The 27947-nt window shown below is 36.7% G+C and overlaps 1 protein-coding gene across 2 annotated transcripts; it reads left to right on the plus strand.

The window, feature by feature from the left end:
- Nucleotides 1-83: 83 nt before the first annotated feature.
- On the plus strand, nt 84-27826 carry LOC106131775 (probable chitinase 10). 2 transcript variants are annotated; one of them, XM_060954773.1, is made up of 51 exons: nt 84-172; nt 252-303; nt 3897-4048; nt 4330-4432; nt 4510-4580; nt 4670-4719; nt 4962-5159; nt 5424-5624; nt 5723-6012; nt 6307-6492; nt 6908-7027; nt 7240-7363; nt 7489-7663; nt 8722-8821; nt 8954-9026; nt 9868-10056; nt 10410-10672; nt 11088-11309; nt 11841-12042; nt 12433-12539; nt 12637-12856; nt 13165-13425; nt 13759-13932; nt 14383-14556; nt 14832-15005; nt 15351-15422; nt 15596-15784; nt 16212-16333; nt 16421-16646; nt 16946-17061; nt 19200-19362; nt 19466-19642; nt 19726-19937; nt 20063-20341; nt 20445-20663; nt 20736-20935; nt 21016-21309; nt 21610-21743; nt 22412-22623; nt 22900-23035; nt 23606-23748; nt 23859-24050; nt 24148-24439; nt 24641-24720; nt 24821-24952; nt 25103-25230; nt 25472-25605; nt 25867-26078; nt 26260-26532; nt 26836-27018; nt 27305-27826. In XM_060954773.1, exons 2-51 carry the CDS (start codon nt 286-288, stop codon nt 27581-27583), a joined length of 8646 nt encoding a protein of 2881 aa, XP_060810756.1. In that variant the 5' UTR covers nt 84-172; nt 252-285; the 3' UTR covers nt 27584-27826. The 2 variants fall into 2 exon arrangements, with proteins under 2 accessions (XP_060810756.1, XP_060810757.1); XM_060954774.1 differs by having other exon boundaries at nt 16949-17061.
- Nucleotides 27827-27947: the final 121 nt, after the last annotated feature.

Consider the following 27947-nt stretch of genomic DNA (forward strand, 5'->3'; position numbering starts at 1 on the left):
CATAAACTATATGAGATGAGAAAAGCGCGATGACACCAAGGTATTTAACACTAGGAGAGACGCGCGCCGCCCGCTCAGTTGCCCGCCACTCGTGACCAAGTCCGGCCCATCTTGATCGTGTATCCCAAAATAAATAATTATACCTCCAATATAAACCTAATTCACTCACTAGGTACTTACGATTAAAGTTATAAGAAAATTATTATATTTTAATTATGACACAAAACAATTGCATTGTATTTTAATTGCAGATAGACGCGGGCTAAGTGAATAAAGTTCCCCATTATGGGGCAATTTCTTTGGGTAAGTTTTTTTATAGCTTTTTGATGCATGCGAATATTTGTAGAGGATGCCAATGTATCGAATTTAACAAATCAGCTATAGGCTCCATTAAAACCTATAGTTATTTAGTTATAAGATAAAATTCATAAGTTCAAATGAACATAAGCCTTCATAAAATGAAAATTCTCTGTTCATAAAATATTAAAATAGTTTTAACAATTGATTTGTTCGTATGTAAGTCATCAGGACAGGTGTCAACGATAAATCAATGTGTTAACGATAAATAAACAAAAAAAAAATATCTTAATTTTTGTTTAAATATAAACAAAGCAAAGGGAAAGAGCGAACAGTACGACGACTCTGCTGCATAATTTATAAACGATTAGTTCTTAAATACTTATCACATCGTAAATGTATCTTCAGAACCTATGTATAAACTTTATTAATTATAAAATTATTAACTTATTTATTTTAAAAAAACTTAACATATCTAAATGGTATCATATATCATCTCCAGTTAATCGAATAACCAATTAATTGTTTTCTATGAGGAGTTCGGCGAACTCTCCGATTTGTTGATTCGATTGGTATTTTCCTAGAATTATTTTAAACTAGCAATTGTTCACACATTCAAAGTAGGAATGAGCACCGTTCCAAAATTTCACTTCAACGAATTGAGTACTCTACTCATTTAATATGCATAGCAGAAAATTTAATTTGTAATGCGAGACAATGACATATAAATCAATCGAGGTAGGTTCGTTTACACAGAACAACAAACATTGAAACAACTACTCAAGAACTGACTTTTTTCATAATCTACCTATTTACCTAGAAACAAATGTTGTTTTTCTATTTTAGTAAAAAATTATTTCCAAAAGTTAGGAAGGTACCATTTTATAAGTTCAATTTAAAATACATCACATAAAATATGTTCTGTAATCCTAACAATATACCAACTAATATCCATTTCTAATATGCCACTACTCATACACCAATCAAGGCAAGGTGGCACAGCTATCTCCTGAGCCCAAAGTATGTACATAATTCACGTGTAAAATGGTGGCGGAGAATGATACTGAAAGTCAACGCGTTGATGTCAAGTATATTATATAATTTTTGTCGGCCTCTGTGGCGCAGGGGTACATACATGAAGTGCGCTTTTGCGTCTGTGACACCGGAGGTCCCGGGAACGAATTCCGGCCAGGGTATGATGAGGAACGAACTAATTAACCTTGGATATTTATGTATTATATTAGTATTTATTATAAAATATTGTATTGTTGAGTTAGTTTCTGGACACAAGTTTTGAACTTACTTCCTAGCCTATAATATACGGGACAAATTACACAGATTAAATTTATTTATTAATTAAAACTGTAGCTTGTTTCTATTTTATGATAATATTGGAGAGAGAGATCGACTGTAAAAATATTTTACCCTTAAATTCAAATGAACTTTTATTAAGTTTACGTAAAGCCGTCTTCTTTTGTTTTATTTCTTTTACTCCATAAGGTAAAAACAGGCACGACAACTTTTAAACTACGATTTACAGCCCATTTAAAAAAATTGAACGTCTTTCGAAGTGCACTGACACGTAAAAATTTGGGCCCTAACTATGATATATAGTAAATATAGCTCCACCTTCGATAATGCAGAAAACATGAATAAAAAAACAAGCGTTGGTCCTAATGGTTCGCGAAATGTCACGCGAAAATACCTTAGACTGGTTAGGAAGATGACGATGACCCCGGCACGGCTACCTGCCGCTGATGCCTGTATGCAAATTATTGTTTCCCAACAGAGAGTCAACGCACGACGCGCTCGTTCCACACTAATTTATGAGATCAACTTCTCGTGTCCCAAAATAAATGAAGACTTCGGCAAAATTTACTAAATATTATATTACAAAAACATAATATATGATAATTCGGTTGTGTTTAATAATATTCAGAATTTATTTTTATGATTTTTTATTTGAATTAAGTTGAACACCCGCAACGGAAAAAAAAATCTTAAATAAGTTTATGTTTTCTAACTTGTAATCATAGTTACTGATAAACGTTTTAGGTATATGCATGATATTTGTTTTAAGACTTTTAGGTTCAAAAGAATATTTTTTTGCATTAAACGATCACAAAATTTGTCATTCTTCTTTATATATCGTAATTGTCCTAGCTTTTTTGTCCTATTTTTGCCTATAAGCCGTATAGGGAGGGCAAGCAATTACAGTGGAATATCTTTTGCCTGACTTTCGGTGACCTATTTAACTTATCCAGGGGTTCTGTCACTAAGATTTATAGACATTGAAGTCTTGTCATTAAGGAGGCAGATCCACTTTTCACATTCAATTGCCAATTACTTTATCACGATGTACCTTTGGTTAGCGTTCAACTTAAGAAAAGACATTAATACACCTTGTATCATAGAAATTCAAATTCAGTATATCTAACATACGAGTCTTTTAAATACTTAGATATATTTTATAATACCCTATATGTGTGTAACTACTTTTGTAATGCAAATGCAACCAAACGCTCCGAGTATTGTTCTTTACGTGGGCAATGACTTCCTGCTAAAATATTTGTGTAAACTGAGAACTTAGCTTCGGTGAACCAGTCCTAAGTGTTGATCTTGATTCTTGATTCTGTCAAGTTATGTAAATTACACAAGATAGAGTGCTATACTTGATCAATAGGTCAGCGACCGGAGCGCCCACGCGAGGAATGATTTCAGTTCGGGCGCCGTCAATACTCAAATCAAAGTATCATCATTAGAGTTGCTTTACATCTTTGTATGCGCTCGGGAATACAAAACACTCGATCTTCATAGACCTTTATACAATTTTTTGTATGTAGTTTTTACAGATCCGACGTAACGGTCTTGAAGGCTTTAACGTGTCTGTAAATGTTATCGAGCTGTACTCGTACCTACTTACTACGGACTTAAATACAAACAAAAGGCGCGAATGAAAACACACGTAAGGTCAATATCCTGAGGCTTTTTGCAGAAACACTGATATTTAACATTACACATTACCACAGAATTAACAATAGTACTTAACTAGTACATAACATTACTTCAAAGCATAATGAGATAACCAATTTTTTTATATCAATATAAAGCGCAATTGATTGATCAATCATCAAATAGCTGAAACAACTGATAGCTTAATATTAATACCTGAATGAAAAACTGATATATGTTTAAGTCTTTTTTTGGCCTGCTAAAAAACTGAAAAAAAGTTTTTCGCTGTTTATGACTGACAGCGTCGCGTGATTCTATTTTTTATTTTTGTGACTTGTGGCGCAGAGATTTCGCGACAGTACCTACCTAAAAATATCAGCTTTCTACATTATTGTTTTATCGATAAATATCAAGCAAAAAAGTTAAAACAGAGAAAAGAAATAAATTGAGGAAGCACCACTTAACTCCACCTAAAAGAGTAAGAAGAAGATAAATATTTACCGAAGATAATTTTAATTTTTTGCAAAATAAAAAAAATACTTATCGGTATAATACGCCACGATATATATTACATAATATGAAAATTAATTTGTTTTATGTTTCAATTATTTATTTTTCTTAACACTATCTATTCAAAATAATTTCAGTACGGCATCTTAACATTGCTGCTGCACGCTAACGCGTCACCGTCGCCGTTCGCTGACCAACATTCATTTCTACGAAGCGCTGTTGAGACAGTCCCACAACACGAACCGATTCCCTTGCCAATTCGAGCCTCCGTCGAAAGTATACCTCTAAGGTACAGTTGTGTTTAATTTGTCATTTTTTTTAAAGTACTAAGCAATTATGCATGGGAGAGTGTGAGAAAAATCCGTGGAGTGAGAATGACTTGACGAACGTATTAACCTTGATCTAATCGAGGACGTCCTGGCAAAAGGTCAGGTCAAGAGTACCAGTAATCGACGAGCTTGAATGAAGAGACCTATACATGTAGATTATGCGTTAAAAAATATGCAGGGATCGTAGCAAGTGGAAAGATGAACTCTCTGCCTACTGAATTTACTAACAATTTGTTTTTAGAAGTCTTCGTGACGAAGGAGACCGACGACTACCATTACGCGATGCAGTGGAAAAACGGCCTATATCTTTGAAAACAGCAATCAGTTTCCTACCTTATGAAGAAGTAAGTATTTTTATAATTAAATAACATTGGTATCACAATCAAAATTCAGTATATTAAATAATATAAATTTTTTTTAGAACCATGAACATGAAGAAGAAGATCTTAGAGGCAGCACACGGTTTTATGGTGCAGCAAGTTATTTAAATAAGTAAGAACACACCATTATTTCGGTATATATAGAGAGACCTATTTACTATAGATCATTTTAAATTAAACATATTTTGTTTGATATTTTAGTGTATCTACCAACGCCGAACGTTTGCATCACGGAAATGCCAATCTTCAAGGTATGGGTGGAAGAAGAACAAGTGAAATTATATAATACTCAATTTGTTAAAATTAGTTTTGTTTTTTTGATTTTTTTTTGGCTTATTGTAGCTTCATCTAATAATATAATTTTAATGTTTAATAGCCCTGTTGATTTAAATGACTTCATTCAAAAAAAAAATCTCGCTGGTTAGAACTGTTTTCATTACTCTTTCAAACTCTAGAAAGAATTGTGATAATATAATTTTGATTGAACTTTTAGAAATGCAGCAAACAAGTTCGACAAGGCGCCTGGTGGTCTGCTACATGCAATCGTGGGCGGCGTATCGAGCTCCGCCACTTGCGTTCACCGCTGGGCTCGTACCCAAATCCTGCACACATCTGCACTACGCATTCGCGGTCTTACACCCTCATACGTACGCCATTATACCAGCTAATGAAGATTACGATATTATTAAAGGTTAGTGCATACATCATGAATAAAAATCAAAAGGCTAAGAAATTTTGTATCTATTAATATTAAATCATAAAAGACTTGCTCCCAAATGCGATAAAAAAATAGGTACTTACACAAAATTATAACTTTCGCGTGAACATACGAATATCGGAAATAATGAACGTTTACACTTTTCTCAGGATCATTCTCCTTGTGTTTATCCCACTTGCAAAAAGAGCTGAATGTTATGAGATTCCTTTTATTTACAAATATCTTTTAACTTCTAAGGTGGCTACCGCGTAGCGACAGGCTTAAAGCGCCGCTTTCCGGGACTTCGAGTAATGATCAGCGTCGGCGGAGACGGGACGGATCGTCTGTTCAGTGAAATGGTTCAAAATCAACGTGGTCGCAATAAATTTATAGAAAGTGCAGTGAGCTTCTTGCGAGAACATGACTTTGATGGACTCGATCTACACTGGGTGTATCCTGGTAAGCATGACGTAATTATATGTACCCTTCCTACTTCGAGATGCATTTTAACTTAGCAGTAAATACAATAAATATTACACAATGTATAATACTTTCAGGAGAAAAAGATGACAAAGAGAAAGATTTACTAACTTCACTTCTCTATGAATTGCGAGAAAAGTTTTCGGCTGAAGGATTTCTTCTATCCACTGTCCTCCCGCCGTTCAGGTATCAAATAGAAGATGGCTACGACCTCAGCGCAATTAGTGGGGCTGCAGACTACGCCATATTACAGGCTTGGGACATGACACATGGCAAGAGAGACGAGGTCCCGTCGCGAGCTGTCCAGCATAGCGCGCTGCACAGAGATCCTGGCGCAGCATCCAGGGATCAAAGATACGATAACATTGTACGTTCTTAATAAGTTATTTTTACAAAGTTTTTGTACCAAGACCATAATCGGATATACTAACTTAATTTTAAATAAAGTGTTACTGGATATTAAAATTGTAAGTACGAGTAAGTAAATATGCTTGCAACAATATTTTCGCCAGCTGGCAAGCGTTTTTTTCAATAATAATAATTATATGGACATATACCTACTCGTAACTAAAATTAACATTTAAATAATCACAAACAATTAATTCCCGGAAAGGCTGGATGTGAATCACATAATCATTCAAAACGTATAATTATTTTTCAGGAATTCATGGTGAAATATATAATTAAACATGGCATGGCACCAGAGAAACTAGTTCTTGGAGTGCCCTTATTTGGCCGTAGTTATACATTGACTGCGCCGGCGGCATCAGCACCCGGGGCCCATGTAATAGGATGGGGAGAGGAGGGCCAATACACGCAAACTAGAGGAATGTTAGCTTATTTTGAGGTAATATAGTATTTGTACTGGATTCTTCTGTTAGGCGATGGACTAGCAACCTATCACTACTCGTATTTAAATCTCAATTCTATCTTAATGATATAATTATCTATCAGCTTAACATGGCCTATCAGTCTTTCAAGACTGCTGGCTTTCTTTACACCACAAGGTATATAGACGTAATCCACATGGATGGATGGATGGAAGATGGAGAATCTCTATGTTGTTTATTTTACTTTAGACAAGAACTCCAAATATGTTTTAGTTTTCATTCGATCATGCGTTTTTATAATAAGACTCTCAGAATTATTATTTTTTTGCCTTCTATTACATCATCTACAGAAAACATAATAAAGAACTCTGCTTGCAATGTTGCCCAGAAGATTTAGAAAAAGAAATACCATTCATAAAACTTTCTTTTTAGATATGTATGGCGGAACGCGAAGGTAAAGGAACAAGTTATTTAGATGAAGCTGGAAACTCATATGCGGTATTTGAAAATCAATGGGTCGCATATGATACTCCAAACACTATTTTAGAGAAGGTAATTCGCAAATTTTTTGACTATATCCACGCATATTAAGGACAAAACCAATAGGTACCTCGTTGAAAAATGAAAAAATATTTTGAATGTATTTAATACATACATTAAAAAAATATAAAGAACATACGATGATATGTATATATATATATAATAAATATGACAAATTTAAAAAAATAAGGTACATATATAAACAAAATTTTCTTTTTTTATAGATGAGATTCGTCATATTATCAGGATTAGCCGGTGCCGCAGCTTGGTCGGTAGACATGGACGATTTTAGAGGTCTTTGTGGACGCCCATTCCCAATATTAGGCGCCATTGCAAGGAATCTTAATGGTAATAAAACCTTGATAGCAATTGCTATTTACATAAAAAAATATAAGAATTATTTTATTTCTTAATATTTACGTATTTAGGTACTTATATGATTTTATAGACCAAACATTTGCTTTTACTTATAGGCGAATCAGTTCCAAACCAATCTTCTTTAAAAATTGGATCTTGTGAATCTAACATGCCTTACTTGTCGTCTGACGAAGAATCCTGCGCACATTTCCATTTCTGCAGCGGCGGTATCAGTTACAGGATAATGTGCGAAGATGGTCGCCTCTATGATCCATCAACTGGATTTTGTGGGTGAGTGATTTCAGGGATTGCTTAGATGGTTTGGTCATGTGTAGAGGACCAATGAAACTAGGTTGACAAATATACAAGAAAACCGTGGAGTGGAAGAAATAAAGACTAACTTACCTCGATCAAAACAGGGACTGACTAAAGATCAAAGGGTACCCGAAACCGACGAGATGGCGTGAAGCCTACACCTCCAAGAAAACAGCGTGATTTATGCATGTTTGTGATTTCATCTGTTTGATTTCGTCGTGTTCGCATAGATCGCCGTTTCATAGGCTTAGCAAAGTCAGTAAATCATTTATGGGGAACTGTATACGATTTTATAATAGGTTGCCGGAGTCTGTTCTTGATATGCCCAACCGAAAATTCAAAGAGTATGTAAAGAAAGTACTTTGTGGGAAGGCTTATTATAGGACTGATGATTACCTTAATGATAAAAACATCTGGCTCGAGCTTGGCACAGGAACCTCGTAATTAATTGTAGTTTAATTTGAACTTAAATCAAAATTTCAGTACACTCTGTACATAAATCTTTTTAAAATTGGCAATCCATAATATATATATATATATATATATTTTTCTTTTTTCAATATTAAATCTCATAAATATATAAATCTCCCGTGAACAATGTATTCTCCCGTCCACATTCTATTCTAAGTATAATTTAATATTGTGAAGTTGACGTTGTTGATGAAAATGCTGCAGTGCAGTTTGTTACCGCTTCTTCTGCACTGACGCCTTGGAAGCGGCAGTAAACTTAGTTTTTAAGTAATTTATTTGACGTCAACCAAGTTGTTAAACCATACGACAATTATTAAGCGATATAATAATATCCTATAATAATGAATAAAAATTTTGAATTTTTTTTTTTTGAATTTGAGATGTTCTAAAAACTTATAAAAAAAAAATGTAAATAAAAAGACGTGAAATTTTGTGTAGTTTACTTACACGTTTTCACAACTCGTGGATTTCAGTTGGTTGGGTTGGCATTAGGATTTTTTATTATAAATTATTCCCGTAGACGCAACCTCATACTTGTTGTTTATCTTTTACTTTGATTTCAGCCATCAAGATCCTACTAAGTGTATTCCAGGACAGACTCTAAGGATAAGCGTCAATGATGCAGCTCGGTTCTTGGCTCAAGTATATGAAACTGATTTTATAGTAAGTACTCGTAATGCAAATAAATATACAGAATGATGAATACCTACACATTTTATAAGAATATTTTCAAGATACTTTTTCTATTTGTTAAAGATTACTTTTAATACTTACTAATCCTAAATCTATTTTCAGTTGAGTCTTGATAACAAAAAAGGAACATTAAATTCCGAACAAAGCATTTCAGCGGCATTGCTTGAGAAAAAGAGTAAGCAACTTTCTATGGTTTATGTTTTTCCTTATCTTTTTTCTATTGCTTTCTTTCTATGCTACCTACTAACTTTCTATTTTTACCTAATAGTAGCACATCTGAAGCGTAAATTACATCGAAAAGAGGTGAGAACGATTCCTAGAAAACCACATTACTTGTGGAAAGGGAATGTACCTGGAACTCACATCAGTAAGCTTATAAAGAGGCACGCGCGGAGCACACGCTACAAGTACGAAGAAAAGACATCAACGACCGTCGCGCATGCAACTACTCGGCGACGAAATTATTACAGAAGTGCAAGTATGCTGCACTCTCCTTATTTTCATGTTCAATTTCAGGTTTTCTGCATTTTCTTTATTTTTGAATAGAACATGTTTTTTTTATACATATGCAGTAGTATGCATGTTATACTTACAGCTGAATGTGGCCTTTCAATCTTTGCGAGACTGTTGGCTCTGTCTACCCCGTAAGGGATAAAGATGTGATTAAACGTATGTAGGTATATTCTCCCTATAAAGAGTTAATTCTTATTTTCACAAAATTTTTGGAAGATGGATGTCAGTAAAATTCCATAATTACAAATAGCAAAAAGTGAAAAATAAATTTTTCTCAGCCGTGCAAGGTTGCTTAGCTGATCAATCTTAGTATGGGAAAGTAATATATTTTTGGTTTGTTCTTAGTTATATAATCTTAAGTATTATTGGTATCTTCCTTGTAGGCTCACTTGCAAAAATTCACTTATATCTGTAGAAACGTTTGCTATGTCTGCACAATTAACAAAATCAAAACACACATAACAGATCAAAATAAAGAAATACTTATTTCTTTAAACTTTTAGGTAGAAATAACGATAAGAGGGTGGTATGCTACATGACCAGCTGGGCGTTCTACCGGCGCGGCGACGGCAAGTTCGTGCCGGAACACATCGACACGAGGCTCTGTACACACGTCGTCTACGCTTACGCCTCACTGTCTCCTAATGACCTGGTCGCTAAAGAGTTTGATCCATGGACTGATCTTACAAATAGTGAGTTAAAAAAACCTTCGACAACATATGAGAGGAACAAAAGATTTTCAGATGAATTGTGTGTATAAATTCATTATTGAATTTTAAGGTAGGCTAAGGAGAAATCTGTGCCAACTCGACATGATTGGTGTACGGAAGTATCTCCTGAGTGTGTATAGGAATAAATAGTAAAAGATGGAATATGAGTACATAAAGCGAGCTTATATCTAAGTATGATTTCTTTCTTCCAAACCTTGAACTGGAAACAAATAAATCATTCCTTGAATCAAAATGTCACATTTATTATTATTTTAGACTGTACTTTTTACAATTTTTTAAAAACCATTAAACTCTAGCTTTATTTATTTTTTCAGATCTCTACGAACGAGTCACATCTCTGAAAGATGTGAATGTTCTATTGGGTCTCGGGGGATGGACCGATTCCGTCGGCGATAAATACTCGCGCCTCGTATCGTCAGGGTCTGCTAGAGCTAAATTTATTGAGAAGCTGCTCGTCTTCTTACGCAAACATAATTTTAACGGTCTCCACTTAGACTGGAATTACCCGGTTTGTTGGCAAAGCAATTGCAAGAAGGGAGCTGCTTCAGATAAAAGAAACTTCGGTATATTTGTTCAGGTGTGTTTTTCGCCATTTATGCAATTCATTCTCGATAATGTGCCGTGTGGTTCCCGGCACCAATACAAAAAAGAATAGGATTACTCCATCTCTTTCCCATGGATGTCGTAAAAGGCGACTAAGGGATAGGCTTTCAAACTTGGGATTCTTTTTTAGGCGATGGGCTAGCAACTGTCACTATTTGAATCTCAATTCTATCATTAGCCAAATAGCTGAACGTGGCCATTCAGTCTATTCAAAACTATTGGCTCTGTCTACCCCGCAAGGGATATAGACGTGACCATATGTATGTATGTAATTCTCGATAGTTATTTTCAAATTTTCTTTATAAGTTCGTAAAGGAATAAAATTTTGTAAGTATTTATTTTAAAAAAGAACTCTTTCAAACGGTATACCGATTTCATCTTTATTTTAGGAACTATCAAAAGCCTTACATGAAGTTGATATGGAACTCGGTGTAGCTATATCCGGGTACAAGGAAGTCATCGACGTGGCATACGATTTTCCGGTCATATCAAAGGCGGCAGACTTTATGAGCGTCATGACGTATGACTACCACGGCGGCTGGGAGCGCAGGACTGCTCATCACACGCCGTTAGTTCCTCCATCGAATGACGCTCTCGCTCACTACTCCATTGTAAGTAAATAAGAAGGCTATAGACGATAAATAGGGCGACGATAGACTACCATGGCATCCAGTTTATCATACGCGGTTGGTTCCTCCATCGAATGACGCTCTTGCTCACCACTCTATTATAAGAAGTAAATAAAAGTATCTGCAGCGATAAAAGCACGATCGTCTTTTGTTATTTTTTTCACACAACCGCATGGCGTGTAAAATTAACAAGAGAGAATACGAAGATTCGACGGCCAACATCTTATTTTCATACCCCTTAGTTATAAGGGTTGTTCATTCACCCTTAACATATTTTTTTAACTAGAAATTACTTAAAAATTATTTACATAGCAAAACAACGTTTGCCGGGACTGCTAATAGCTTATAAAGTTTTAACGAATACATATCATTAATTTTTTAATTTTCATTCCGATTCAACTTTTTATACAATTATACATATATAGCTTCTCTTTTTTGTTATCAAATGTCTCTTTTACCAGGATTTTGTTACGTTATGCTTCTTAGAAAATTAATGGAGTTGTTTTTTTTCAGGAATACGCAATAAAATCTATAATAAGTGCTGGCGCTGATCCTAAGAAGTTACTACTCGGTCTATCATTTTATGGTCAATCGTACAGACTGGCTGATGTAGAAGCAGGAGGCAGTCCCGGGGCGCCAGCGGCCGGCCCGGGGGAGCCTGGGGAGTTCACCAAACAACCGGGAATGCTAGCTTACTATGAGATTTGTTATAGAGGTAATATATGTTGCGAATACATTATTGTGAAAACACCGTGGTTATAGTTTAAGTCAAATTTGTCGTTACAGTTTTGTTATCGTAATAATAATGTGGTTCAGCACACAATTAGTAAATTGCTGCAATCACGCTTAGTTTAACACATATAAATATTGTCAAAATAAGATTTTTGACGGCCTCAGTGGCGCAGCGGTAGTGCGCTTGTCTGTGTCACCGGGGAGGTCCGGGCTCTGATTGGCCTGGGTCTGGATGTTTATCTATATAAGTATTTATTATAAAATATAGTATCGTTGAGTTAGTATCTAGTTACACAATTCTCGAACTTACTTCGAGGCTAACTCAATCTGTGTTTAAAAAAAATCAATAATAATATTGGATTAATAATTACAGTGAAGAATTTACGCTGGAAGACGGGACGACAGGAAAATGCTGGGCCCTATGCATTTTCTGACAGTCAATGGGTCGGATACGATGATCCGAAGTCGATAAAAGAAAAGGTATGTAACAAACTTACGAATTTTGAAAACCAGAGTGAAAAACAAAGAAGTATGAAGTTTATACCATGATACAAACGTTAAATGTAATGGAAAACAGGTGGAATGGGCAATGCGACAAGGTCTGGGAGGTGTGATGGCGTGGGCTATGGACTTGGACGACTTCAACAATCGCTGCTGCACGGAACCGTCTCCCCTTCTGCGGGCTGCTGGCAGAGCGCTAGGCCGGTCGGTGCCTTCGCCCCCCACCACCGCGTGCGAACGCCCGCCCCAGCCAGTGACCCCTGCTCCGCCTACCACTACTACTGTGGAATCTGATGGTGAGACAATAAACCTTGAAAAAAATATTGTTTATGGTATGACATTGTATGGCTTTGCACGACTATGACCATATTACCCACCTACCTATATATCCGAGAAGATATATCCGAGTGCGATACGATACGAGTACGATATTTAGTGCTAAAATACATACATAGTTTATAACACCCGCAGATAATGTATCTTTTTAATGGTAAAAAAATCGTAATAGGTTCTGTGTTTCAGAAGATTAAACAACAAACAAAAATCAAACTTTACCTTTATAAAATAAGTAAGAGCGTAATTTTAAAGTCTTTTTAATTTAAAGGCTCCATCGGAAGTTCGACCGTCGCCGGTATTCATGATCACGACCACCACACAACCAAACCGACGACATGGCCGAGCTGGAACCCGGCGGGCACCACTCAGAGTACCACCCAAACGTGGTGGCCTGCAGCTTCCACTTCCAGCATGACGACAACCAATAGACCCACTACGACTAGCAGAACTACCACCACTAGCAGAACCACCACTACCACGACTACAAGCACGAGACGGCCGACTACTCAGCCTTCACAGCAAGCCACAGGTAACGTTCTCCTTTTTGTTTCGTACTAAATCCTAAACCTGCCCTGGAACTCAGAAGAAGAATAATGGTAATACAAATTTACTGATATTTATACGTACGCTGCATTAAGATTAGTTTAGAGTAAAGATTTGTCGTCCCGTGTAAAACGAAAGAAGCGACATTCACTGACCTCGTAAGCTGGGTAAGGTTCCTCTGATGATAAGGGTAATTACCTGACTCACCCTCTCACAGATATTGGTTAAAGGTGGACCCGGCTCTCTTAGTCGGGACACACTCCAGGACGATGATTAGCCGATTTTAATGACAAGATTTAATATTTAAATTAACATGCAGGTGTTGCGGAAGGAACTTCCTGTCGGGCGGGCGAGTACAGCGCCGCCCCAGGAGACTGCGAAGGCTACCTGCAGTGCGAAGGCGGGCAATGGAGGAAACATCGCTGTGCGCCCGGGCTGCACTGGGCCGCCTCCGTCAACAGATGTGACTGGCCTAGCTTCGCTAAGTGTAAAGGTACTGGGTTGAAAGTCTGAACCAATATTTTTTGTTAGAAATTCCATTGATTTGACCCCAATCTACCTAGTGGTAGCCAATATGGGGTCTTAAGTGGTGCCTGCAAGCTCTAACAATGCATATTAACTCTTGTCTTGAAAAACCCTAAGGTGGAATACTATCTATAGAACAAACTCAATTAGACATAACTTTGCAGCATTCCTTAAAAAAAAGCAATTCACCAGCTTCGCCAAGTGTGGCACTCGAATTAGACGAATCAAACAATTACTTATCCAACAATCAATAATCAGAATTATAGCGCAAAGGTATCATCATAGAAATCTGTTAGGCAATATTCAGATTTTCAGTACGTACTTCTGTTACTACGTTAATTTTAAAATGTAATGTTTCCTACAGATACGAAAATCATTTTGAAATTAAAAAGGCGAATGTTTGTACCAAAAATTACAGAAAGTCCTACAAACGAGGCAAGTACCGCGACCACGACTCTAGCGCCGATAACGTCGCGCCCCCCTCCGACTACAACGAGGAGAACTACAACTACAACAACCACTTCAACGACCACCACACCTACAACTGCGCGGCCCACTACTACTTCAACTACTTCTGCGCCCACCAGTTCAGGTTAGTTAATTATATAGAACATAATTCCTTGAAAACAAAGATAAGACGACACAATATGTATAAGAGTTTATCTAATCCTGGAAAATAATTTATCAATTACTAGCTTTCGCCCGCGGCCCCCGTGAAAAGTACCCTATGTCGTTCTCCGTACGCCACAACAATATTTTATGCAAAATTTTATGGAGATCAGTTCAGTGGCATTTATGTGGCAAACGTACAAACAAAACCATAATATACAATATACCGGACAATTAATGATGTATGTTATTTTCCAGGTCCAAAAGAAGGCAGTCCTTGTTCAGGTGACGGCTATCATGAAACGCCGTCAGATTGCAACTCCTATTTACATTGCGACGGTCACTCATGGCGACTGCAGCGCTGCGCCCCTGGACTGCACTGGAGCGCCAAAGAGAAGCAGTGCGACTGGCCCAAGTACGCCAAGTGCCAAGGTTCAGAGATTTTTCATCCATCCATATAATCACATCTATATCCCTCACGGGGTAGACAGAGCTAGCAATCTTGACAGGCTGACAGGCCACGTTCAGCTATTTGGCCTAATGATAGAATTGAGATTAAAATAGTGACAGGTTGCTTACCCATCGACTAAAAGGACAATCCCAAGCTTATAAGCCTATCCCTTAGTCGCCATTTACATGGGCTTTTTTGCCAAGTTATAAAGTATTTTTGTGACCAATGTTTTATACTCGTACTCCGAATATGACCATAAGAGTCCTGTTACTTTGTGGCTACCTAAAGTAATTGAATCCTGTAATATTATATGTTTTTTTTTGTAGCTACTACACCAAGACCGACAATAGCGACACAGCGTCCAACGCGACCACCCCGCCCATCAACACCAGCAGCTAGTAAGTCACCAACTACACTTTTTATTCAATTAATAAATACTAATGCCCATAATATACAACAAAGAAAATGTCTCCATTAAACTTTAAGGAGCAATATAACGGTGAATTATGCTTTTATTCAGATTTCTGTAACATTGATACGAGTACTAATACTTACGTGATGACTGTTACAGTTCCATCAGGCAACCGACCCAAAGAGGACGATGAATGTAGTTCGAGCCAGTCCCACGCGCCAGCCAGCACCTGCGACTCTTACTTGCTGTGCGTGGGCGGGCGCTGGAGGAAGCAGAGGTGTCCGCCAGGATTGCACTGGGATAAACGCGCGAGCCGCTGCGACTGGATGGAATTCGCAATGTGTGAAGGTATTTATTAAAATCTTAAATCCTACTCGAGACATAAAATAATAATACGTAGATATAAGTCAGTCAACTTAAAAATAATTGCCCGTTTCAAGATGAACAGTTTGGCATTCAGCGCGATCCTGGTTCTATCAATACCTCCTTCTTTGTGCTACGCACATTCTTTTGATAGCTTATCGATGTAAATATATTAACAATGTTTTAAATTATAAGCAATGTTTGAAACCCACTTTTTACTTCACTTTTTTGTGGGAAAGTTATAACTGATTTTGTTTTAAAAGCAATATAGGTACCTACCTTATGCCAGTAGGTAAGTAGTTGTATAGCAGTTCATTAATATAGGATTATATATTCATTCATTTTCACTTTTTATATGATTTTCAGTTGTATGTTTTATATGCTGCATATTCAACAATTCATTTTCATACAGGATCAAAACCAGCAGCGACCAAGTCTACGATGCAGCCCACAACTTACACGACTACTCGAAAACCAACAACTACGACTACTAAGAAACCCAAAGAAAATGAAGGAACACACAAGCCAGCTGCGGTAATATTTAATTTTTAATAATTTGTTAAAAATGTGAGATTTGTTTGTTTGCTTTGCTGCATTTAACAAATGATTTTAATCTAACAGGGTTGTATTACTGGAACATACCACGCGCATCCGAAATGCGAGAAGTTCTACGTGTGCGTCAACGGCGTCCTTGTTGCCCAAAGCTGCGCCCCCGGGCTGGTGTGGCGCCCTGAAAATACTCAGTGTGACTTCCCCAGTTCCACGACATGCACTGACCGTAGGCAGATCCTTTCTGCAGCTATGGTCGCCAAACCTGATATGATTATGCAGAATAGCGATCCCCAACGTGAGTTTATCTATAAACCTATATTTGTATCGCACACATTTATATCACTTCCTGCGTTAAAATTTAATTCCCGTTTTTCCCGTTCCCGTGGGAATTTCCAGAAAAGTGCTATGTTACAACTGAAACTTTTATGTGTCTCTCAAATATCATTCATTTATAACAAAAAAAAATACATACATAGTAAATTTTTAACCTTCGTGACATTAGAACGGTGATCAAGCACTATACCATATCTTTTTTTTTCATATCACAAATCTTACTTTGTTCCTTGTTAAATTTACATGTTTAAATATTTGCAGCAGCATGCGTTAACGGTGAATATTCAATGGATCCCGGTGACTGCTCCCGTTATCGTCATTGTCTCTTTGGAAAATACGAAGAATTCTCTTGTATAAAGGGCCTTCATTGGAATCAGGTAAGTACATAAAAATAATATTAATGCTACTTGTTGTACTTGCAATGACCAATATGTACGATCGCGTTCATATCTGCAGTCATAGTTTTAAAATTCTTACGGGTTAAAATAGCGTGCACTGTGGTTCCACTAGATACACACACACATGCATATTTAAAAAGAATAAATATTCCTTCAAATGAATACGGTCTTTAATACCAATGATTACTAAGTAAAACAGTTTATTATTCTATGACATATAACATAACAAAACAGAAAGAGAGGGTAATCAACGATGTCCGAACTGGGCCCGATAATTGTCGATCGAGATATCGTTGTCTCTCATTATTTGCATAAGATTTGCCTATAGAGGGAAGCCTGCGACTGCCAGACTTATGTCATTTCAATAAAGTTGAAAGTTTGTCTGCACACGACCCTAACATAGGTAGTGGTTCCTTTGAAAGTTATTGGGTAGTAATTTTATTACTTCGTTTGTGCAAGTGAGATCTAAGATATATTAGATAATCTCGCTTGCTCACACTCGCTTGTTCTAGTTACTAGCGGATTCCGAAGTTATTCAAGGAATTTCTGTCTATTAAAAAAAAATATATTGTTACTGACAATTTTTAATGTTTCAAGGTGCCATTTGAACTAAGTAACTGACTGACTAACTAACTAACTGATATCTAAGAATTACGATACCCGTGTCTTCAAACACGGAAATCAGCAAGAAATATTAAACAAGAGGGAGCAAAATAAAACACTCAATAATTAAAATTAGTAAATTTTATTGAAACTATAGTTATATTTACCTATAGTTTTGTTTACATATTGATGATTATATAAAGGTATACATACAGCATATTACACTAATTTACCTATCTCCTGTTATTAAGGTTACAGCTTAATTATTCGTTTTCATAAAGAAAAGATATTGAAGCTGTCCTTAAAATACTATCTAAGTAGTAGTTTTAATATAAACTGGCAGAACCTTTCACGCACTATATAGACTCGATACACAGGATAGTTGTCTTGCACAAATGATATTGCATATCATCAATCGGATAAATACACCGCACAGTTGGTAACATGGTTTCTTGCAGCACTTGCACATAATGAGCAGCTGTAGCGCGTCCTGCTATCCACACCTGTTCCCCAGGTCCAGCAGCACTCATCCAGCCCCACATATTTACAGATATGCGTCCAGACTCCATATTTGGCACAATATTTTTTTCTTCATACCGAGTTGCATTTCTTCGCCATAAATGAAGCCTACCGTGTTGCGATGACGTAAACGAACTTTTTGTCCGTAAATATCGCCGTGTTCCAGTCAAAATCCAAATACTGCCGAGCAAATTCTAAATATTTTTGCTTATTTATTTCGGATAAATACGGCTTTCTTGCTGGCTGTCTGTGGTGTAGTCCCTCACGGTGCAAACTCGACGAACAGTAACCACTGATGTGTCGAACTGTTCCGCAAATGTTCTGGTCGGTATGAAGCCATTATTTTCGTACTGTTCCACCATGGATCTCCGCTGTGTGGCTGTCGCTGTGTTGATTATTAGCGGACGACGGTCGCTGAGCGGTCGACTTTTTACACTACCCTCTTCTTGATGGCGCGTTACCCAACGCTTAACCGCTTGTTGTTTATTGTGTTATTTGTGTGAATGTGTGAGTGACAGCGGTGACTGCAAGCTATAAAGTTTTGCGAACTATGACTGCAATTATGAACGCGACCGTACTTATCCATACATCCATACATATAATAAATCTGTAACTAAACTTTGTCTGTACATTGAAGATATTTTAAAAAAAAAACTATAAGGGGTCTTTTAGGGTCAATCGAAGCCAAAACAATTTTTTTTAGAATTTTTGTCTGTCTGTCTGTCCGTCTGTCCGTCTGTCTGTCTGTATGTTTGTACGCGCATCATGCAAAATCTACCAAACGGATCTGAACGAAATTCGGCACAGATATAGTTAGTAGCCTGGATTAGAATATAGGCTACTTTTTATCCTGAAATTCTATCCCAAGGGGATGAAATAGGTGAGGGCTTCAATAATGCCCAAAATGACTATTCCACGCGGGCGAAGTTGCGGGCACAGCTAGTTTAAAATACAATTTTTACTTCTCGTATAATCACTTCAAATATTTGTTTCAGGAAAAAAGAATTTGCGATTGGCCTAACAATTCCAAATGTAAAAGTAAACAAACTACTCCAAAACCAGTAGTAATGGATCCAGCACCGGAGATTCCACTCAAGCCAAGCCATCATGTAGATAACCCAACGGACGCCAATGTGAAGAAACCAGATCTCCTTAATTGTTAGTGTTGTCAATAAATACGTTTTGTAATAAGTTATTTTTTTTTATCATTTCATCATTAAAATTGATCATAATGTTGAAAATCATTCATTTTCATCCATAGCTCGTTATAAGTTGGTGTGCTACTACACCAATTGGTCATGGTACCGGCCTGGAATCGGGAGCTACGTGCCAGAAGATATTGACCCGACGCTGTGCACTCACATCGTGTATGGGTTCGCTGTTCTGGGATCAGATGGACTTATTACAGCTCACGATTCTTGGGCTGACTATGACAATGGTAAATATTACTATAACTTCAATCAATCTAATAATATATTCAACAGAAAAAAAATTATGTTATATTAACAATTTATTTTACAGATTTTTATAAACGCGTAGTGGCCTATAAGCGACACGGAATAAAAGTTTCACTAGCTATTGGTGGGTGGAATGACTCTGCTGGTGATAAATACTCCAAATTAGTCAATAATCCATCAGCAAGGGCAAATTTTGTTTCCCATGCAGTAAATTTCATTGAGCAATATGGTTTTGACGGATTAGATCTGGATTGGGAATACCCCAAATGCTGGCAGGTTAGAAAATATAAAAACATTGTTTCTTGATAGACAAAGGTTGAAATGAATTATTCAAATTTTAATTGATATATTCTCTTATCATTTTTGGAACTGATGGATGATGATGCTTGGAATATTTTTAGGTTGACTGTTCTAAGGGCCCTGATTCGGACAAAGAAAGTTTTGCTGACTTCGTCCAAGAACTATCTGCGGCATTGAAGCCTAGAGGTTTGCTGCTATCATCAGCTGTTTCACCGAATAAGATGGTGATTGACGCCGGCTACGATGTTCCTGTACTTGCTAAGTACTTGGACTGGATAGCTGTCATGACATATGATTACCACGGACAGTGGGATAAAAAAACCGGACATGTTGCACCTTTGTATTATCATCCTGATGATGACAACACATACTTTAATGCTGTAAGTGGTCTTGAAGTAGTTTCAATTATAATGAGTTTCTTAACAACATTTTTATACTTTTCATTTCCTCAGACAATTAAGTAAATATTCCATTTGTTTATAGAATTACACAATGCATTATTGGATGAAAAAAGGGGCACCTGCCTCCAAACTAGTTATGGGAATGCCGTTATATGGACAAACATTTACCACTGGCACGCAGTGGGATACTGCCCCGGAACTGGCTGCTAGAATGAATGCCACGGGTTTGAACATTCCTGCAGTATCAGGTGGAGAAGCTGGAGAATACACCAGAGCTAAAGGCTTCTTAGCATATTATGAGGTAAAATAATTATTCCGCATCTTTTAAGTCAGATTAAAATACCTTAAAGCGAAGCATTAATAAAATTTTCAGATTTGCGAAAATATAAATCACAATGGATGGAAGGTTGTGAAAGATCCTTACCAAAGAATGGGTCCATACGCGTACAAAGGAGATCAGTGGGTCTCGTTTGATGATGTTAACATTCTCAAAAAAAAGGTGAACTTCATCAAATCCTTGAAACTCGCTGGAGGGATGGTATGGGCTCTTGACCTTGATGATTTTCGAAATAGGTAAGTTTTACGAAACAAATTTGTACCTGCTTTTACAAAGTCATAAAATTGTGATATTAATATAAATATATACTTTATAGATGCGGTCAAGGAAAACACCCTCTCATGAATGCTATCAAAAATAATCTACTGGACCCACGAATAGAGCCGGAAACTGTACTACCACTATTCATGAAACCTTCAAATAAACCGTGTGACGATCTGGAAGATATTGAAGTAAGACCAGGGTACACAAAACCAACTCCCAGGCCTATTAAACCAACTGGACAAATGAATTCTATAGTGGCAACGACGAAAAAACCAATAACTACAGTAGCCTTGAAAGAAGAACGCTATAAGGTTATCTGTTATTTCACACAGTGGTCTTGGTATAGGTATGTAAAAATTATATGAAATTCAAATCCGTATTAAATTACTTATGTTGTAGTACTTTTAAGTAGTAGTTGTAAAGGATATAAAGATGATGTTACATGCCGACAAACTACAGACCTTATAACGAACAAAACGAAGTTAGCAATCTCCACTTATAGCAAAACACAGATTAAATTTGTGATTTTGTACACAGCGATTCATATGACCCAATATATTATAGGTACTTAAACAGTGGATTTTTTGTATTGCACAAACCAATAACTGACAAAATATTAAATAGCTACCCAAATGATTGTTTTCAGACCCGGCGGTGGAAAGTATACGCCATCAGACATCGACCCATCATTATGCACACATATAGTATATGCGTACGCGACTCTTGATGCCGATGACCTCGTGATCAAACCACATGACATATGGCTTGATGTAGAAAACAGTAAATATGATTTCATTTTTTTATATTATGTTCATTATTTGTAAAGCAGAGTTGCAAAGAGATACAATTGTAATTAGGTATACCTATCTATTTTTTGAAGGTAAGTACTAAACATTTGACATAGTTTGAAACATTTTTATCAATCATGTTACACAAAATACGGCGAATACCTAAAATACGACATTTTAGATATTCGCCGTATTTACAACGTAAGTATACATCATCGGCATCAATTATACATACATGAAGCTACTGTCATTTACTGAAGCATTATCAGATACCATAATATTACTTACCAACTGTAAATTTTATATACTTAGTTTTATGCGAGTATAGTACTTATGCAAGAATTAAAAATATCTCAGAATCGGAAGTTCTTTATGGGAAATGTCACTAAGTGTTTATTTGTGTATTCGCTCTATTTAAAAAATATTTTTTCAGTTTGTATACTTTATTTTGGTGACTTTCCGTAACGTTTTATCACACTAAGACTAAAAAAAAGGAGATGAGTCATTTAGACTCATCTCCTTTTTTTTCCAAATGCCTACTCACTTCTGCAACCTCTGCTAGTTTCATAGATATCCCGCCTCAATGAGCTGTACCTAACTTTTAATAATGCTCATATATTTCCTAGCAGTACTCATTTAAATAAAATACCTATGTTATAGAATTCTACGAACGCGTTGTGTCTCTGAAGCTCCGCGGCGTTAGGGTGCTACTTGGCCTCGGCGGCTGGGATGACTCTGTGATGGACAAGTATTCCCGACTCGTCAACAACGAGTCTGCGAGGAGACGGTTTGTGGTCCACGCAATAGACTTCCTAGAACAGTACGAATTTGATGGACTGGAACTCGACTGGGAATATCCTAAATGCTGGCAGGTGAGATTATATATATAACAACTAAAAATAGTATCTATCTGAAAGTCACATACTTATGTATGTAAACATTTAGTTTTTCCTTTGTTTTTAAAAATTAAACCCCCCCGGTCAAATCTCTTATTATGTATTTTTTATATTTGATTTAACTTAAGATTTAGTTTCAGAAATCCATCATGATCAAATCTAAATCTAATTCAATACAAATTACCCCTTTTGTGATTTTATTTTAAATATAATAGATTTTTACATAATACTTACAGTTAAATTATTTCATAGGGAGTATGTGACAAAGGCCCAAGTTCAGATAAACAAGGATTTGCTAAATTAGTAAAGGAGCTACGATCAGCTTTCAACTCTCGAGGGTTGTTACTATCTGCTGCTGTATCAGGCAACAAGCGCATCGTCGATGTTGGTATGTATTTACATTATTTTTCCTTTTAACAATAATATATTCTACAATATTGTTTATTAAACTATCGTCATTGACTTGTGTCAATTATTATTTATCCCTCAGGAAATATTATCATAAAAAACCCAATCATGCAGGTACTAGGTAGGTAATTACTTCCTTATGCGATTAAGAATGCATCATGCGTTCTTTTCTTGTGAGTATTACAAAAAAGTTTCCTATTACGACGTATTTAGTTGACGATTAACTTTACCTATCTGGGGTGACTTGAATAAGTATACCATGTTAAGAAATTGATCCAATGTTTTCCTGTTTATATGATTTTCTCATTTATTATCCTTCCCTTTGCATTGCTATCGCGAAACGCAATAACGCAATTAGCAATCACGCCTGCACGTGGAAATAATATCCAATAGGCATATTGACGAATTTTCATTTTAGTATTATTTAATTTATTTTCATTAAAATCATATCGCTAAACAAAAACTACATGAGCTAGAGTAAATAGCACATTAAGGTATAAATTAATTAATATGTTTTTAACACGTTGTTAAAACCCCTATTATATTTTAGCATACGATATACCAACTCTGTCCGAAAATTTGGATTGGATCGCGCTTATGACTTACGACTATCACGGCCACTGGGAGAAGAAGACCGGCCACCTTGCTCCCATGTATGTAAATGAAGGGGATGAAGACGCAAGCTTGAACGCGGTGAGACTTATTATTTTCATAAAATGGAAATGATGATTTAAAAAAGATAAAAATAATTCCATTTTGATCCGGACATTAATCAGTTTAAGTAAAATATTTCCGCTTTTCAGAATTTCACCGTTCACTACTGGATCGAGCAAGGGGCTGACAGGCGGAAGTTGATAATGGGTGTCCCATTCTATGGACAGTCGTTTTCTTTAGACTTGACAGAGTCCACAAATACAGGACTTGGCGCAGTGTCTAACGCTGGAGGAAACGCAGGAGATGATACTAGGGCGAGAGGTTTCTTGTCGTTCTACGAGGTACATAATTTATGTTTAAAATTTAATAAACATGAACGAAGTGAAATAGATATCCTACCTTGATCGAATTATATAAAACTTAAATTTATATTTACAGATATGCGATCGTATAAAGGTAGAAGGGTGGCGAGTTGTTAGAGATCCCGGTGGTCGTATGGGACCCTATGCAACTTTGCATGACCAATGGGTTTCCTTTGACGATGACTTCATGGCGCGCCACAAGGCAGAGTACGTCCGCGCCATGGGTCTGGGCGGCAGCATGGCCTGGGCCTTGGATCTGGACGATTTCAGGGGTCAACATTGTGGCTGCGGCAAATCTCCGCTTTTAGCTAACGTTAATTACGTGTTACGAGGCCGAGAACAACCACCACCATGTACATTGGAACCTCGTGAGTAAATTTTTCAATAACTTTTTATGGATAGATAGTTTTACCTACGAGTAAAATAGTACGACTTCTCTGTATGACCATATAATATTCTGGATATTACCAAACCAAAACCATATTTTGCCAGGGTAATGAAAGGGATTTCGAGTTTTGTTTTATTAAGATTATATTTATGAAATACATTTGTAAAACATTTTTTTTCAGCACAAGGCTTTCTCTCAACAACCGCATCGAGTTCCCAATTCACAAAACCAGACAAACCCCAACAAAATGAAGATAGCAAGGTACTGAGTCTTTACACAAACTTTAAAAATAATGAGCTTGTGTAAAAAAATATGGTAACTGATTAAATCGAAGGTTCTCAAGTAGGGCTATTTTTTGCAGGGTTCAAATACAGAACGAAACGAATGTTCTAGCGGATTTAAAGCCCACGAAACAGACTGTAGTAAATATTATTTCTGCATCAATGGGATGTACATGGAACTAAGTTGTTCTCCACCGTCACTCTGGAACAAGGTAAGGTAGAATAGGTAGTGAATAGAGGAGTTTGAGTCTCTCAAGACTTATACTTATTAAATTTAACTAGTACAGTTAACTTAGTAATTGTAAAATTCGACCGAAAAACGAACCAACCGAAGAAAATTAAAAAAATATGTTTCTCTTCAGGATCACTGTGACGTGCCCGAGAATACACAATGCAACAACAGAAAAACACATTTGAACTTAAGGCTCAATGAACAAACAGATAAAAAACTTATATTGGCGTGTTATTTTACCAACTGGGCATATTACAGGTATATCTAAAAACATTTAAGAACTTGGCTTATTTGATTACTCGGCTAGAAACTAGTTAATAAATTTTCGATAAATTTAATGCTTATTTAATGCCAAACAGCTGAACATTGCCTTTCAATTTTCAAGACTGTTGGCTCTGTCTAGCCCGCAAGGTACCTAGACGTGACTATATGTATGTATGTATTTTAATGCTTATTTTTAATGTATAACAGTTAAATAACAGTAAATATTCTTTTGCAGAAAAGCTGAAGGAAGATTTGGCCCTGATGAGGTGGATCCATCGGTGTGCACTCATATTATATACGCGTGGGCCCATCTTAATTCTACGACGAACACTCTTGTACCGGGAACACCGGAATTAGATATAAACAATGGTAACAGCTGAAATTTATCTTCACTACATAGTATAAAACAAAGTCGCTATTTTAGTCTATTTGTCTGTATGCTTAATTAAATCTTTAAAATTACGCAACGGATTTTGATGCGGTTTTTAATAACATTTATAATTTTGCACCCGTGCGAAGCTGGGGCGGGTCGCTAGTAATAAATAAAAATCTATTCCCAATTATAATTAAATCAAACCTTCTAATCTATTTTAAAACTTACACAAATAACTATAAAAACATATGTTTCAGATTTTTATGGCAAAATAACTGCATTGAAACATAAAGGTATAAAAATCATTATCGGTGTCGGAGGCTTGGAAGATTCTGAAGGTGAAAAATGGAATGAACTTGCTCACAATTTAAAGAGCAGGAAACTTTTCGTCAATTCAGCATTGGAATTTTTAAGAAGATGGAATTTCGACGGCCTGCAGTTGGCTTGGCAGTATCCCGGCTGTAACCAAGTGAGTCTAAAATATCATATTATATGGAATATAAGATATCAGATATACGGAATTTTCGGTTGGCGAATAAAAATCAAAGATATCAAATCTATATCAATACCACTCAAAGAAACCACGCCTTCGAAGTCGCTGGCAACATCTAGTCATAAACGTTTTTTTAACTAAGGATTATGTATTTTAGGTACCCTGCAGCGACTTCGATATCACGGCCAAAGAGAGCTTCAGTTATCTGATATCAGATTTGTCTAAGGCACTTAAACCTTACGACTACGAACTATCAGCAATGGTATCTTCGACTCCTGAAATAGCTTTCTTATCTTACGAACCAGAAATACTGTCAGCCACATTAGACTGGATATCGATAGCAGCAAATGACTACTATGCGTCTACAGCTGGACAAACAGCATACTTGGTACCTTTAGAGACCAGTGAGATGGCTGGCATAAATAGCTTCGTAAGTACAATTTCGAATTTTTTAAACAAACAAATTTAAAATATCCGTATTTGAACCTCAATAACTTTTGAATACCTGACTGAACTGATATTCATCAAAATATAAAGCTAAATTATGAAATAACCTGAAGTGGGTCACCGGCATAATTTCCGAAAAAACGTTTGGAATGTAATACCAGTATTACACTTCAACTGGATGACACCGTCATATTTAGTTCTGCATTAAAAGTGTTAAAAGTCTATCTTTATTTCATTGCACACAAAAATAAAATTCATTGTAGAATAATTTTCCTTTGTACTTTAGAACGCATCTTTAGCGTACTGGGCGAGCATAGTACCTGAGAAAATGTTAGTGCTGGGCGTACCTGGATATGCGCGCTCCTACACACTGCGAAGCCCGGCCCACGCCGGAGTGGGAGCACTCGTCGCCGGCCCCGGGTTACCCGGCCCTTACACAGTTGTTCCTGGTTTCTTAGCCTATTATGAGGTTAGTATTGTTTGCTTTCTTATAGTGTTATCTCAAGATCGGGGTTAAAACTCGATTGTCGATAACAATTTAAGCCGGAGCAGATACTTATAGGATCTTTAATCGATGTATACGCCGTGGCCGCGCTGCAGTTCGTAACCCATTCGTCTACTTCGCCTAAGCAGTAGAATGATGTAGAAGACGATGAAAAATTGCTACTTAAGTGTTCTCAAATTCCGTTCTTAACATAAAAAGCTACCAGTTCACCAGGTAGACCTTTGTCTAACCTTAACATGTTAACCAACAGGTCTGCCGAGGGATCAAATCGGGCGATTGGCAAGAGTCGCGAACGCAGGACGGCACCTACGCTGTTTATAAGTCACAGTGGGCTTCTTACCTGTTGCCTGAAGAAGTGCACCGGGTGGCGGCGAGCGCGCGCCAAGCCGGACTGCGGGGCGCCGCACTGTGGGCACTCGACCTAGACGACTGGTCGGCCCGCTGCGGCTGCGGCCCGCTACCTCTGCTCTCCGCATTGAGACAAGGACTCCACGAGCCCACCATTCCGCCTTTAATCTGTGTGCAATAGGAGTTCTTTACTTTATATTTATTATGATACGAGTACGAATACCTGGACTTAGTTGCTTAGAGAAATTAACAGGTATTTTTCTGAACTGAGATTAATAAGTTTAAGGAATATGAACAGTAGGTAGTTAGTATTTAGTAAACTGTAATTTACCTACCATGAATATTGTACGGAAAATTGTCACATTTATAATAATAATTTGGACAATATGCCATTGTGATATTTTGTGTACTTACTTACATTAGTTTAAAATGTTGTAGTTAGGTAATAAATATGTATTTTGAATAAAATTAATTTCAGTTGTTGGTTATTAATACCTATATACCTACCTTTGTCTACTACAGGATTCGTTCCTCTTTCAATTGAA

Source organism: Amyelois transitella, chromosome 5 (assembly GCF_032362555.1).
Source record: "Amyelois transitella isolate CPQ chromosome 5, ilAmyTran1.1, whole genome shotgun sequence".
In the NCBI taxonomy this organism is placed as follows: Eukaryota; Metazoa; Arthropoda; class Insecta; order Lepidoptera; family Pyralidae; genus Amyelois; species Amyelois transitella.

Excerpts from the sequence above, each read along its gene's own strand:
- LOC106131775 (XM_060954773.1), top strand. Across the intron at positions 5,625-5,722 it reads TCTACACTGGGTGTATCCTG|GAGAAAAAGATGACAAAGAG; the intron begins GTAAGCATGACG and ends TAATACTTTCAG. Across the intron at positions 26,079-26,259 it reads AGTATCCCGGCTGTAACCAA|GTACCCTGCAGCGACTTCGA; the intron begins GTGAGTCTAAAA and ends TATGTATTTTAG.